The sequence below is a fragment of the Poecile atricapillus genome, chromosome 4 (genome assembly GCF_030490865.1).
Source record: "Poecile atricapillus isolate bPoeAtr1 chromosome 4, bPoeAtr1.hap1, whole genome shotgun sequence".
NCBI classification, from domain to species: domain Eukaryota; kingdom Metazoa; phylum Chordata; class Aves; order Passeriformes; family Paridae; genus Poecile; species Poecile atricapillus.
The window spans coordinates 23,954,829-23,968,361 of record NC_081252.1 but is presented as its reverse complement, the minus strand read 5'-3'; the positions used below and the strand labels follow the sequence as shown (position 1 = coordinate 23,968,361).

At 36.4% G+C, this 13,533-nt stretch overlaps 1 protein-coding gene across 2 annotated transcripts in view; it reads right to left on the bottom strand.

Annotated features, from left to right (window-relative positions):
- The window catches only part of CCSER1 (coiled-coil serine rich protein 1), a 610,518-nt gene that overhangs the window by 86,828 nt on the left and 510,157 nt on the right, over positions 1 to 13,533 (bottom strand). The window contains exon 10 of one of the 2 annotated variants that reach the window (XM_058839031.1): positions 1,862 to 1,902. The exons of the other annotated variant lie outside the window; for it this stretch is intronic. Coding sequence (XP_058695014.1) covers positions 1,894 to 1,902 — 9 coding nt within the window. The 3' untranslated portion in view covers positions 1,862 to 1,893. Of the gene's footprint in view, positions 1 to 1,861; positions 1,903 to 13,533 lie in introns of those variants that run through there. 2 annotated transcript variants of the gene reach the window in all.

The following is a 13,533-nucleotide window of genomic DNA, read 5'->3' as shown; positions in this document are numbered from 1 at the left end:
AATGTTTCCAGCTATTCCTTCTCTCGGAAGCTCATTGTTCAAAACAAATAAATTTTTAATTATTTGAAGTTAAATTTGTGCTTTTGCAAATGGTTCTACAGCAGGTACCATAACAAAGCCATTACCTCATGTGATTACAACAACTTAACCACGATCCTTATCCAACGGCTTAACTGTGCCAATTACTAGATAATTTTACATCCCACATATTTTGCCTTACTAATAAGTAAGGAAAATCCATTAATGTAATTATGCAAGGTTGGAACACAACAAGGGAGCAACCATAGTTCATTTAGCCTTGACCTCACAACAATGCACCTTGCAGCTTGCATGCTACAAAGCTGCAGCTTGCATCTGTTTAGAACAGTGTCCTATTTATGCCAATAAACCTCCTGAATACCTCCAGTTTGTGAATGAGGTACTGAGATGGATCTTAGCAGCTCCAAGTGCTGTTCTCACTCAATACAAGAAAAAGTTGTACACCTAAATCCAGCTGTTCCAGAGTATTACTTTAAAAAGAAGTACTTGACACTTCTCTTTTCCTAATTTATTACCATTTACCTAATTTTTTTACCATTTTACAGTCTGAAGTAGAAGGGACAGACTAAAGACTAAATAACTAGTGTTCTACCTATAGAGGAACTGATACAGTAAGTTAAAAATATTTACATTGGAAAATGACTATGCTGTTAAAATTGTTGCAGAAACACTGGATATCAGAATGAAAAAGCTGAGATACAACTAAAAAGCCTAGAAATAGTCACTGTGTAATTTTCAACAGTTGTTTTTTCCTCTTTCAGAGAAAGTTATACCTCTAGGTACATTGCAGCTTAGAGACCCATAAGGACTGTAAGTTGATCCAAAATAAGTTTTGAACTGAAAGGACTGACATGGTGTAGAAATGGTGTATGAGATGTGTCACCATCAGAAGCAATTGGGTTGCATTAATTTTTACCAGCTTTGGATTTTGTAGTTTGCATTTAGAAGGAACACTTGTTCCTTTTTATTTCTTGTAAGAAGAATGCATAGGAAGACATGATTCATGTTCCACATGTCTTGGTATAATAAATGTGCATAAGCTCATGAACTCACAATAATGATATTAATTTTAATCCCTGAAATGCAGGTCGTAAGACATGCTTTCTCACTATTGCTAAAAACAGTTTCTTGCAAGAGCTCTTTAATGAAATTTTCTTCTGCCAAGCGCAAAAGTAATCAAGCTATGAGTCAGTGATGTTCAGAAACATCATTAAAAGTTGTAAAAATCTGCATGTAAATGAGCATCTTCAGGATCTTACTACTTTCTTAAAAAAATCTGCTAGCCATGTAGCAATCTGCAAATAACATGTTTCTAAAGGCCACATAAACGCTAAGGAAAGAAAGTTTAGATACTAGAAAAAAACTAGAACAATAAGGATGGACAAAAGCACTAATTTATCCATCTGTATTTGCCATTACAGAGGTGAGAGTATCAGGCTTCTAACATAAACCAGCAACAATCAGAATAAAAGAGAACAATGCAGCTCAGGGATTTTAAAAAAGTGAAACTTAGCAGATATTAATCCATTAAAAAGATTACAGGTTCCAGGCCATAACCTGTGGACAACCAAAAACCCATATAGTACTGCTTTTTAGTCCCTAAGAAAGACAGTACCTCTTTGATCTGGAAAATTAAACTTTTTTTTAAAAAAATACGTTAATTTTAAAAGTCACTTTCCTGCAGCAATGTTATTTCATATCGAATGGGAAAGGAAGACAGGAAGAAAAGAGGTTAACGTAGGAGAAATCTGCTAAGCACAACACTGAATAGGGTTGGGAACACACAAACATGTTTTTTGACATGTGACACCGTACCTGGTGACGTGGGAAAATGCCTTCACACGGTGGTGACGATTACACAGACTGTAATCAAGAATGCAATGCGTGACAATGGATAGATGGAAGGTAAGAGAGAAAAAAAAAAGAGAGAAGGAATGAGAATGATATTCAAACACATATAACAAAAATGAACAACTTCATGGACATACTGAAGTAACCCCTTCAACTCACTTGAGATCTCTAAACTAAACTGATCATCTTTAGAAATGTTATGTTGATTTCTGCTTACTTTCTGCTTGAAGTGGCAATAAAGAAGGACTGGTCCTCTCTGAATGTAACATTTCCTCCACTGTTAGAGTATTACAGACTGGAAACAAGTTCCACCACTGTCACCAGAGTGCAACTGGGCTTTTGTTGTTGAGCACCTTGACCTTACGTGTTACATTAGGTTATGAACACATGCAGTGAGGTGTTTAACATCTTTTCAACCACAGGGGAAAAATCTTGGCTAAATTAACAAAAGAAGAAGCATTTAAAATTTATCTTGACATATTCCAACGAGGGTTAGATGATTATAAAGAAGGTTATAAAATATACATATAAAATATACATATCAAAATATATAACAACCACCTCCACTAAAACTTCACCCTGTGACTGTATCTTCTGTTTTTGATATATCCACAAGAAGAAACAAATGTGGGGTTAGAGAAGTACAGATCACACCAAGCTGTGGCTCTAAGCTTCAGCGGGGTACCCAAGGGGAGCTAAACAACGTGGTGTGATCCACTTGCTTTCAGAAAGCCCAGTCAAGGCATTATTTGACTTTTTGTGAATTCGGTTCCCCACAATTTTTTAAGTGCTGAAACACCACTTAGGAGGTTCCTGTTGTTTGTTCCTTCACTGATGTGTTTAGGCTCTCCCCTCCTGAGCGAGGCCATCACGTAACAGAAGGGAAGGGATGTGCTGTGGTTTGAGGGAGCGCAGATGGATGGCAGCAAAGGGATGGGACCTCTCTAACCTCTGCTGGCAACAAAGCAAGGCAACATTAAGCAGCAGCAAGATTGCTCACAACTCCTATATTCAGCCTTTCAAGTGATACATGATCAGAAAAATAAAACTACAGATAACCTTAGACTCACCTGTCATTTATATCTAGTGTTTTAATTACCTTGTTGCACTAAAATTGGAATTACAAATTTTCTTATATGTTGGTCCACTAATGGAATAGAGCCTATTGCAAGATGTAATCACTGCTGAAAGCCATTCACAGAAAGAGATACAAATGAAATTACTACAGAAGGATCTTCTGTTGTTACTTATTGTATGGTTTGGGGTTTTCCTTTCTGTAAGAGTAAATAGCCAGATTACTGACTGTGGGAGAAGGAAAAGTTTAACTGCAATTCCCTCTTATGCATAGACAGTGCTCAGGATGGAAGGAGCTGAGGGACTGCTGATAAACATTATTGTGTGTGTACACTAAGCAAATTTTATGTATTTCATGTGTACACAGATCATGTTCATTTTCTGAACACTACCTAACCATGACAATTTGGAAATAAATGCAATGTCTTCTAAGATGATAAGTAAAAGAACAATAAATTTATTATAAACAATTAAACAATTCTGTTTACTAAGAACTGAGCCGGCATTCACCTTATGCATTTTTTTTTTTCTTGGAAACTTCAGGTTAAGTGCTCTTAGGGGTTTTGGTTTATATATTTGACTAGTGTAATTGGAAAAGCATGACAAATGAATAAAACTGAGAAATCAAATACAACAAAAGCAACCATATAATGATGAAAAATTGCATGATTTTTTCCTGTTATTCAGTTGATTTATCTGAGAAATCATTAATACTATACTTAAATTAATTTAAATTACATTATAAATCAGCAATAATTAGATTATAGACTGAAATCCCATGTTTCAAAGCAAAACTGCTACATATCATGGAGCCAACTGATGGTTCAAAGTGAAACGTTGGAATCAAGGCAGGCTGATTCTTTTATGCTACCATTCTCCTTAGTGCACCATCACAGCTTTCAATTACTGAGAAAATACATCTAAAAATAAACCACAGAAGTAAAACGCAGAAAGTTATGTTCTAAAGTCACATATAAATCAAAGAAGTGAAAGCCATTGTAATAACGTACGAAGTTCAAGGCACCAGGATGAAACAGCAGTTGAATCCACTGATGCAGGAAGCAAAGTCACCGTGTTATCCCACCTCTTCCTAATATTTTCATTAAAATTGGGAAAGTTTTCAGTAGTTTCAAATAGAGACTTTGCTAAAATTTTGATGGTAGGTCAGCAAAGCCATGGTTAACTGATAGAGGTTAAACATCTTCTATTACTAATTGGCTACACTAAGATCTGAAGGAAGACCCAAAACAAATGGTGTTTAACCAAGTTGACTGGAACTGAAACTAAAAACTATTGTCAAGAAATCTGTTGAGGATTGGTAACAGAGGTGATCCCATGCCATGAATAAAAATAATCCTAAATGCAAAAGACTACCAGAATCAAGATTCAAATTCAAACTGCTGAATGCAAGGGGTCCTGCTGAAGCCACACAATTCTCTTGCACACCTCAACCACTGGGCTTCATTCCTGGAATTCCACATGCAAACCCACAGTCATCTAAATACTCATCCAATTCCTAGGATTTTGTTTTCACCTTACATGTTAATGCAATTCAATAAAAAGATTAGATTGAGGTAAAAGAATAGATCGAGGTATAAGATTAGATTGAGGTAAAAGAAATGCCCACTAATTGCCCTACTCCTCCATCCTTTGCATGGAGATCGATCTCATCTTCCCACATGGATATATCAGTACTTTAGAGGGGGTGGGTTTTGTCTGCTGTTGAAATCCGCTCGAAGAGATGTTGTGTCACTTATTACTGAGTGTGGTTGTCCAGAAGAAGACCTGGAAGACATTTTTTCCTCTTTCCCCACAGCCCTACACAGTCTCGAGACACCTGCTCTCGCTGCTGATGTGGGCAGAGTTTGCAGCTGTAAGATCTAAAAGCAAACACTGATGTGAAAAGGTACAAAATCCTAAGGTGGGAAATCTCCTATAACTAAAATAAAAGTAATCCAAATTAACCAACCAACCAACCAAACTAAAAACAACCAAAACCCCCAACACCGCAAGGATCAAGGTAAAGCTACCCAGCAGCAGGATCAGCTCCAGGTGCAACTGTAGGACATTTCCCCATTCAACTGGCCAACAGGGACTGAAAACAGTAGGAGACTGGTTTCTCTGAGTATTGTTTTTTAGGTGTTGGTTGGTTGGTTGGGGTTTTTTTTTTTTTTTTTTTTTGTGACATTCTTTCAGATCATTCAGTGCATCAAGTGGCAATTTCTTTCATTAATTTCTTCTGGGTAAACTCTATTCTTCCGAATGTCATTTTCCCTTCCCTTGCACTGATTCCCATGGGTTTGCCTATGGATTTTATTCAGAATCCTTGTTACTACTGTCTCAAACTATGAACTATTCCCAGCAGAAAACATAAAGTCTGTTTGCCTCAAAAGTTTTGTTTCCTATTTTAGGAAGCAAATTAGTTATTTTCTGTATTTTTTTCATGCAATTCCTTTCATGAATATCATCAGTATTACACTTCTAGGTATGTCTTTATTTGAAGGGTTCACAATTGTCTTATCAGTGTTTCTTTACTGGGGAAGAAAAATGTTTCTGTTTGGAACCATCCAATAACCACTTGGAAACTTTCCATAAGAATAGTTGCAAAGTGAATGTTTATAAATACTTCCTTGATGCGAATAGATTTCCTGACACTTTATAATAAAACTCCAAATTGAAGACATAGCCCTAAGTAAATATCTAACATTTGGTAAAGCATTTTATATTATCTCTTCAGTAGAGCATGCCTAATAAGTCTTTTGGCATGAAAGGGAATAGTTACAATTAATTATTCCTATGATGGTTAACCAGCATGCAAGTACTGCACATTTAATCTTTCAACAACAAATTTTATATGGCAGTGTAAGAGAGAGAGAGAGAGATTTATAGCAAGACTGGAAAAAAAACTCACTTTAGTAAATTTTCATGGGGGTTAACTCCACATGTAGCAACAGCAAAGAAACTGGAGGTTAAGGAAGGGATTTGTGAGTTTGTCCTCGATGGAAGCTTTGAATGCTTGAGAGTGACAGGACACAATTTAACAGGGGCTGGCTCACAAGCATTTGTATTCAACCTTGAAACTGAGAATGAGACTTTTACATTTAGTTCTCAAAGCAAGGGATCAAAGAGTCCAGCGCAATAACTCCTCACATAAATCATGCTCCAGTACCTCACTCCGTAAGTAGATATACTGATTTTAATTAATCAATCCATTTATTTCCAGTCATTCTAGTGACTAGAAAAAAATCCTCCTTTCCAAACTCACTGACTTCCTACTTTAATTTGCTTTATTTCATAGAAGTAGGAGCACTTTGGGCCATCGAGATGCATGATACCCTTCAGCTATGCACAGTCTTGTCCTTGGCAAAAACACAACAGCAAAACAAGAGTTGGGTGCCAAGCATTGTCAATAAATGGCAAGAGAAGAATACAAATATTGTCCTCTACACACTATTTTGGCCAGTGCCCGGATCTCACATCTTCTGCAAGGCCCTGTTGGAAGCCACAGAGTATTCTGACATTGGTGTGCTAAAACAATATCTGAAACTGTTTGCTTAACTGCTTTATCAATGTTACCCTGGGATTTCTCTGAGCAAAGAACAAACTTCTTTCCTCTTGAAGCACCCAAGGCTGCTACCCAAATTCATTGTTACACAGCTGCTGCTATTCACAAGGATGAATTAGTTTTAAACAGACTTTTGTAGTGATTTCATTTTGTCAGAATTATCCCTTGCACCCTCTTAACAGTAGTACATACTTTTCAATTGAAATATTGTATCACTTCTCACCATATAAAACCTAAACTCGACAGCAGCATAATTGCAAAATGGTGTCTAATATTTCATGTTCCACCAGCCCAGAGGACAGACATGTAGGATCATATCTACCACTGGCCCATCCCAAACTAACTATTATAATTTAAAGGAAAAAAAAAGAAGCTATCCCACCAAAAATAAGACTGATTGAAGAAAAGAGGGCTAAGAAAATTGCTATTATGAGTCCGTATGGAGCACAGCATATGCCAAAACCTCCTTACACTGAAAGGGATTTGAATACCATTTCCTGCAGAAGCTCAGAATTTTACAGCGTGGCTAGACACTCATCAATGTTAATGAAATCAAATTCTTTACAATTTTCAGCAATAAAAACATGCAGAAAATCATTAAACATGCAGTTAGGTACCCTCAATACCCTAAGCTAGAGAAGCTGTAACAAAGTTAATATACTTGTGTCTTATTCTAAACTACTCTGGAGGGAAAGGGGAAGATGGAGGACAACACGCCTCTTCCAGGATCCACACTGGTGTGGACCTACTGCAGATCAACTTATGAGAAACCTGAACTTTTTTAATAGACTCCAAAAATTCATCAGACCTTGTAGACCATTAGTTGACCACGTGTAAATATATAAAAAGAAACCAACTCTGTGCCACAGAAAGATGGTCTCATGTAATGGAAACACATTTAAAAAAATAAAATGGGGGTGGTGAGAATAAGGAGAGCAGAAAAATATCAAAACTCCTCAATGATTATAGCACGTATAGGATACTCCAGCACATCAGCCTGAAGGAACGTGTGAACTTCTGAGAGATGACTTCAGTAGAAGCAAGGGACATTTGCCTATTCTGTACAGTCAACGCTTTGAAGAATTGGTCCTTGAGGGATTTTTGTTTGTTTGCTCTACAGAAAAATCCTAATTGGGAGTGAATGACAAACTGGGGGCATGAGGGATCCTAATGGGTGAATTTTGTACATTTAACTTGTACAATGTGTCTAAACATGCAGCTTGCAGCAATTATTTCATCAGCTCTAGTACAAATTTTTTTATTTTTTTTTTTAATTCCCAGTGCTAATGAATTGAGTAGATGTAAATAAAAATATATTGCCAAGGAATCAAATGTATCTCATGCTTCTCTCTGAGGGTATCAAGACAAAAAAAAAAAAAAAAAAAAAAAAGAAGAAAAAAACAATCTTACTCGGAACATTTAGCTTAATTTATGTAATTCCTTCTGGAAAGCTTTCCCCTTCCCAGACTTATTCATCTTTGCTATAGATTAAAACCCTACTTATGATTTTTAAGTTAAGAAAATTCATCAGTATTTTTTAATATTGTATTGGTCATTGATCTTGCATTAATAATTTAGAATAAGGATGGTTATGCATAACTTATATAGTTCTATAACTGTATAAAAAAAAGAACAATAGTATCAGAAAGAAAAGCGAGTGGTTTACTGGCAAAAGTGAAAAGATTTTTTTGCAGATATCTTCAAGAAGACCATAAAATAGTGTAAGACAAAATACTATTACTCAATTTCAAGATGGAAGTTTCATGCATATATATTTTAAATAATTCCATAATTGCTATGACATTTCAATTTACATGTACACACCCCCTCCATGTCCTCCTCAGAGGAGGTCAGAACATGATAATCAGTTAAGTCTGTCAAACTGAATGGTCTTATGTACAATAGCATGGAATGCTATTGGCTCAGTTATTTCACTGACCTAGAAAGTCCTATTGGATGCCTTAATTTTTTCTTTTTTTTTCACTTTCTTTGACTTTATTTTCCATGTCTGAGCTTCAAAAAGGTTATCTGGGTTTGCAAAGTCTTTTGAAGGCTAAGTAGAATTTCACTTATGGAATAATAGGTGGCGCATACTTGCAAAAATGCATGTGCAAACACTTTGAAAGACAGTCGAGTTTTTACTTCTAGTTTTCCTACTGAAAATCATCCAAGAATTATGGCAACATGTATACTGTGATTTGTACCATCTTGCTAATTCTTCTGTTCAGCCTCATGGCTAGGCAGAAGAGTTTTCAACATGAAAGTTTCAGAAATTGGCAATGTCCAAGAGTTTGAACTAAATGTCATTTCCATCCTCGATGATGCTGTCAGTTTTATGAGCTGAGGCACACACAGAATATATTGTACACTTAGAGCATGCTCAGCAGTGTTATTTTAAAACCATGACAGATGTACAGCCCCAGCAGGATCTCACATTACAGAAGCCACAGCAACCCTGCCATACAGCTGATCCCTCTGTCCAAGCAGGCAGAGTATCACCCAGGAAAACCAACTCTCCAAACCCACAACATTCTTCCGTCTCTTAGAGCTCCTAATGTATTCCAGCTCCACGTCTACCTCTCAATCTGAAACTTGTAAGATCTTTCTAAGAATCACTGAGACAATTACTGGATATACTTTTCATTTCCTAAGTGCTCATCCTTAAAAGGAGAAAAGCACAGAAGAACATCGCCCCCAGCACAGAAGATGGGTCACTTCACTTGGCATAATGTGACTAATTTTCAGAACAGGTCTGGAGAGCTCTGAAGTTCACCACCTTCAGACCAACCTTCACATATGCTTCTTTCTTCAAGCACATCCACAATATAAACCAGCAAAAAAAAGAAAGTGAGTGGGAATCCACTCTTTGTATTTCCAATGAGAATTTGATGTAATCGAGTGCCAAGGGTGACAAATGAATAAAAGATGAACTGCTATAATTGAGAGAACATTATGGTAGGATCTTTAGTTAGCATCTTTCACATACATTATATTTTTTTTTTTTTTTTTTTTAAACTCATGCCATCTTTAAAACAAGTTTTTATATACACCCAATTATACATCAAACAATAATCTTTCTGTCTCCTGGTGAGAAACATAAAGTTATGAATCTATACCAAGCAAAAATCCATATGAGAAGCATTCTAACCATCTGAAATGACAATTCTGTCATGAGAAAGTATCTATTTGATGAGAAGTAATAATTCTTTTTCAGCATTTTTCCGGTTTTTCTAGCCCAAGCAGACTTTCTCTTTTGAATTGGCTTTTCACTTGTGGCCAAAAAGTATCAACTGTCTTTGTGAGGTTATGATGTAATTTTTTATATTACAGTTCTTTTGTTGTTTTCTTTTCTTTTTTGCCTTCCACTGCTAGTTACGCTGTATATCAGATAGCCTCAGGCATGTCTGCTTACTTTTAGGAACTCAAAAGAACAAGAAGTTTTGAATTTCCTATGGAAACAGCAGGACTGGATAGGTATTTAAAGTTTTTTGTAGGTAGAAGGATAAAATATGGTTCTCCTCATGTCCCTCTTTTATGAGAGAGACACAAATATCCCTTATTGCGCCTGAGAGCCAGTGCAAATATGAGCATAACTGACCTATCAAGAGTATCACTGTTTAAGGAAGAAATCCAAAGAAAGCAGCTGTAGTCGGAGCATCTTTTCTTAGAAAGAGTGTGGATTCCAAGATCAGGATCCTTAGTTCTGCAGCCCACAGCCACATATACCATTTTAATCCTGCTGCAAAGCTCTTCCTCTAAGAAGGCAGCAAATTAGGCCAAGAATAACTTCAGTGAGAAGCTGTTATAGAGCCATATTAGCATGTAATACACACAAAGAAAATTTCACCAGAAACAAAAGGAAAGTCAAGCAATTACTCTTGCAAATAGAAAAAAAAAAAATATTAATGTTCCACTAAACAACTGATTCATAAAGTTGTGACTAATGAATAAACATCTCTATTTTTCCAAGATAAAAGTAATGGGTAATTTTCAAGCCCTCAGTATTCTAAGCTATTAATATTTAATTGTGATTTCAGCCCATTTTTCTTGCCTAGGATCGAAAGAGAAACATAACAGTGCAAAGCACTAAGGATGTGTGGGCACATTATTTCTAGCACAGAGAAAGTAATAAAAGAAGAAAGATCTGTGAATTGGCTCATGCATTAACCATAGAGAATGCTGGCAATGCAAGTAAGCAACGCTCACTACAAAAAATGGGTGAGACCACAAGTCTGATTTGAGACATCACACTACAAGGCTGTGCCACATGCTGTAATCAGTGCTTTTCTGCAGAATGCTAACTACATTGAAAGCAACCTTGGCCAAAAAAAAATTTTTACTCGTGGTCTTTTGAATGTCTCATAAAGTTGATGATAAAAGAGACTGTCTTCACTGCCCCCATATTTAAAAAGGTGGCATAAAAAGCAGCACAGAGAGTTAACTGAATAAAAAGATTGACAATATATCTAAAGCATCATGAATTTCTGTGGGCTGTTTTTGATGCTTTGTTGCTATAACAGAACTTTACATTTTAGCAGGAGGTCAAGCAGCATGGCCCAGCCCAGCACCTCAGAGTTAATGTGGCAGTGCACCCCAGTAAACTCAGTTTTAAATATACTTGGGGTATAGTTTATTCCTCAGAAAATAACCCTGTCTCCCAAGCGTACAGTAAACCAAAAGCAGCAGTTCATGAACATATCCCTGTAGCTTCATTTCTTGTTTTTTTAAATGCTCTACTGTCTAGACTCCATCTGTTTTCATTCACATCACTAGGAAATAATTACTCTTGGGGCCTGAGAAAATATCTGGACAGGGCCATCATGGGCCAGTCAATAGCTTGGTGGATAAACTTTCACTTTCCTCTCCAAGACAGAGAAATGTAGCTTATACAAAATATTTGTGAGTTAAGTCATGGCTTCACTATGTCATGACCTACAGAACATCTGAAAAAGCTTCTCCACTGAAGTGGTTATGCCTCATAAGGCTCCTGTAAAGGAGCTGGCAGGATAGAAAGAAGCAATCAGGTAGATCAAAAGGACTTAAGGAGTACTTGATCACTGGAGTATCAGTGAAATGAAATCAGGTTTCAGCAAGTCAAGCTACTCTGAATACCTGCACAGTAAGAGCAATAAAGAGTAAAAGCACCAAGACAACTGGCAGGTAAACTTTGGATGTGTCTCTGCAAGTTGCCCTAAACACTGCACTGGTAGTTTCCATTTTAAGCAAACCATTGATCTATTGCTGTTTCTCTTTTAACCAAACTCACTGACATATATTGCTGTGTCTCGTATTTAAAATACTGAAAAGTGAATTGTACAAATGAAATATTATTTATATATAAGGAGGTTCTCATTAGGTCTCAAATGCTTATAAATGACCAATTTTATTAGCAAAACAGTGGGGAAGTTCTGGAACCAAAACTAAATACTAAACATACCTGAACAGTGTATAAGTGTCTTAATATTTAAAGTCCAAACTGTAATTCTTAAAGTATCTTCCACTGCTAGTAAAGATAAGGATGGAAATGTTGAAACCTGAAATTATTGTCAGATTTAACAAGTTGTGTGAGAAGAAGCCTCCAAAGAGTAAGCATCTGGAGTTAATTTCTCTACCTTCCTTTGTGTTTAACTTACATGATAGGTGCTCAGAATTGTAATTACTAATATTTTCCTTTCCTCAGGTGTATTCAAAATAGCAAACTACTGTGTGGCACCAGAGGTAAGAAAAAACCCAAAATGCCCGCTTCTGTATCTAAGGGAACTACACCAGATACAGGTTAGTTTTTTTGCTGACCCACAACAAATCAGCCACACACTGATAATAAGTGTGGGAACAGCACGACTATGGCTAGCCCTCTTCTGTGTCCTGTGGTGACCCTAGGTGGTTTCTTGAGAGCGATGGGGGAAAATTAAGAACCATGTTGAACAGACACATACTTGGAAAACACACTCCATTGTGTGTCTGGGATAATACAGATCTGTCAAACTTTTCAGCAGTGGGTTTATTCAAATTTGGTCAATGTAGCATAGGGCGCAGTAGCGTCTGCTTTATGCTCTCCCACGGCGTTGTTCTAGACAGGCGTGGAATTGCAGAGTGCTGACATTAAGAGACATCAATGATAACTTTGATTATTTGCAATCTATAGTGCAAATATTTACTGACTATGGGCAGGAACTGACTGGGGTGATCTACCTGCCTGACAGGTGCAGTGTGTTGGTAGCGAATGCGCATGCTGGGCAAGCACAGAAACAAAATGTTATTCAGTAATTTGGATATTGTGGGTGCAACTTAGATTACTTCACTTGGTGGCTTTTAGAGAGCCCATAATTAATCACAAAATAACAGGACCAAAAAAAAACCAAAACAAGAGTGTGAGAGAACTACAGGGATCCAAATAAAGAAAGGTCATTAAGTTCCTCACAAAAAGTAGCTGAGACATGATGAAACACAGAGATCTTGTACAGAATGCGTTTTTTGCACTCCTGACTTTTTTGTATAAGAATATACACCTATAAGCTTCTTTTAAGGCTATTCAATCAAAAAGGTTATCTTTGTGGGCTTTTTTCATACTGTATGGAAAGATTATTTATAGTTCAAGATGCAAAACTCATTACAATAACTGCTTCTATCAGTAAGTTTGATAGCAATTTATTACAGTAATTAATTAGTATTTTCAATATTTTAAAAGAAATTTATTATACCTGTCCTGAAAATAATGGATTTTTTGACAAATCAAAGAAATGCTGTCACTGAAAAATATTGGTTTGTAAATATAACCATTACTTTATCACATTACTTTTTGCATTTATGATGAAGTTATTATGTGGCTTTGTAATTGAATCTTTATCTAAAAAGTTCTCAACTTCCAGGCAAAAAAGCTAAGCTGCTAGTATTTCTGCAAGGCTTAAATATTCAGGTGGCAAAACTGAAATACATACTGCATATTAGTATTTAGCTCATATTCATATTCAGAATTTGATTAGGGAGCTGGAAGTTTCTTTTTT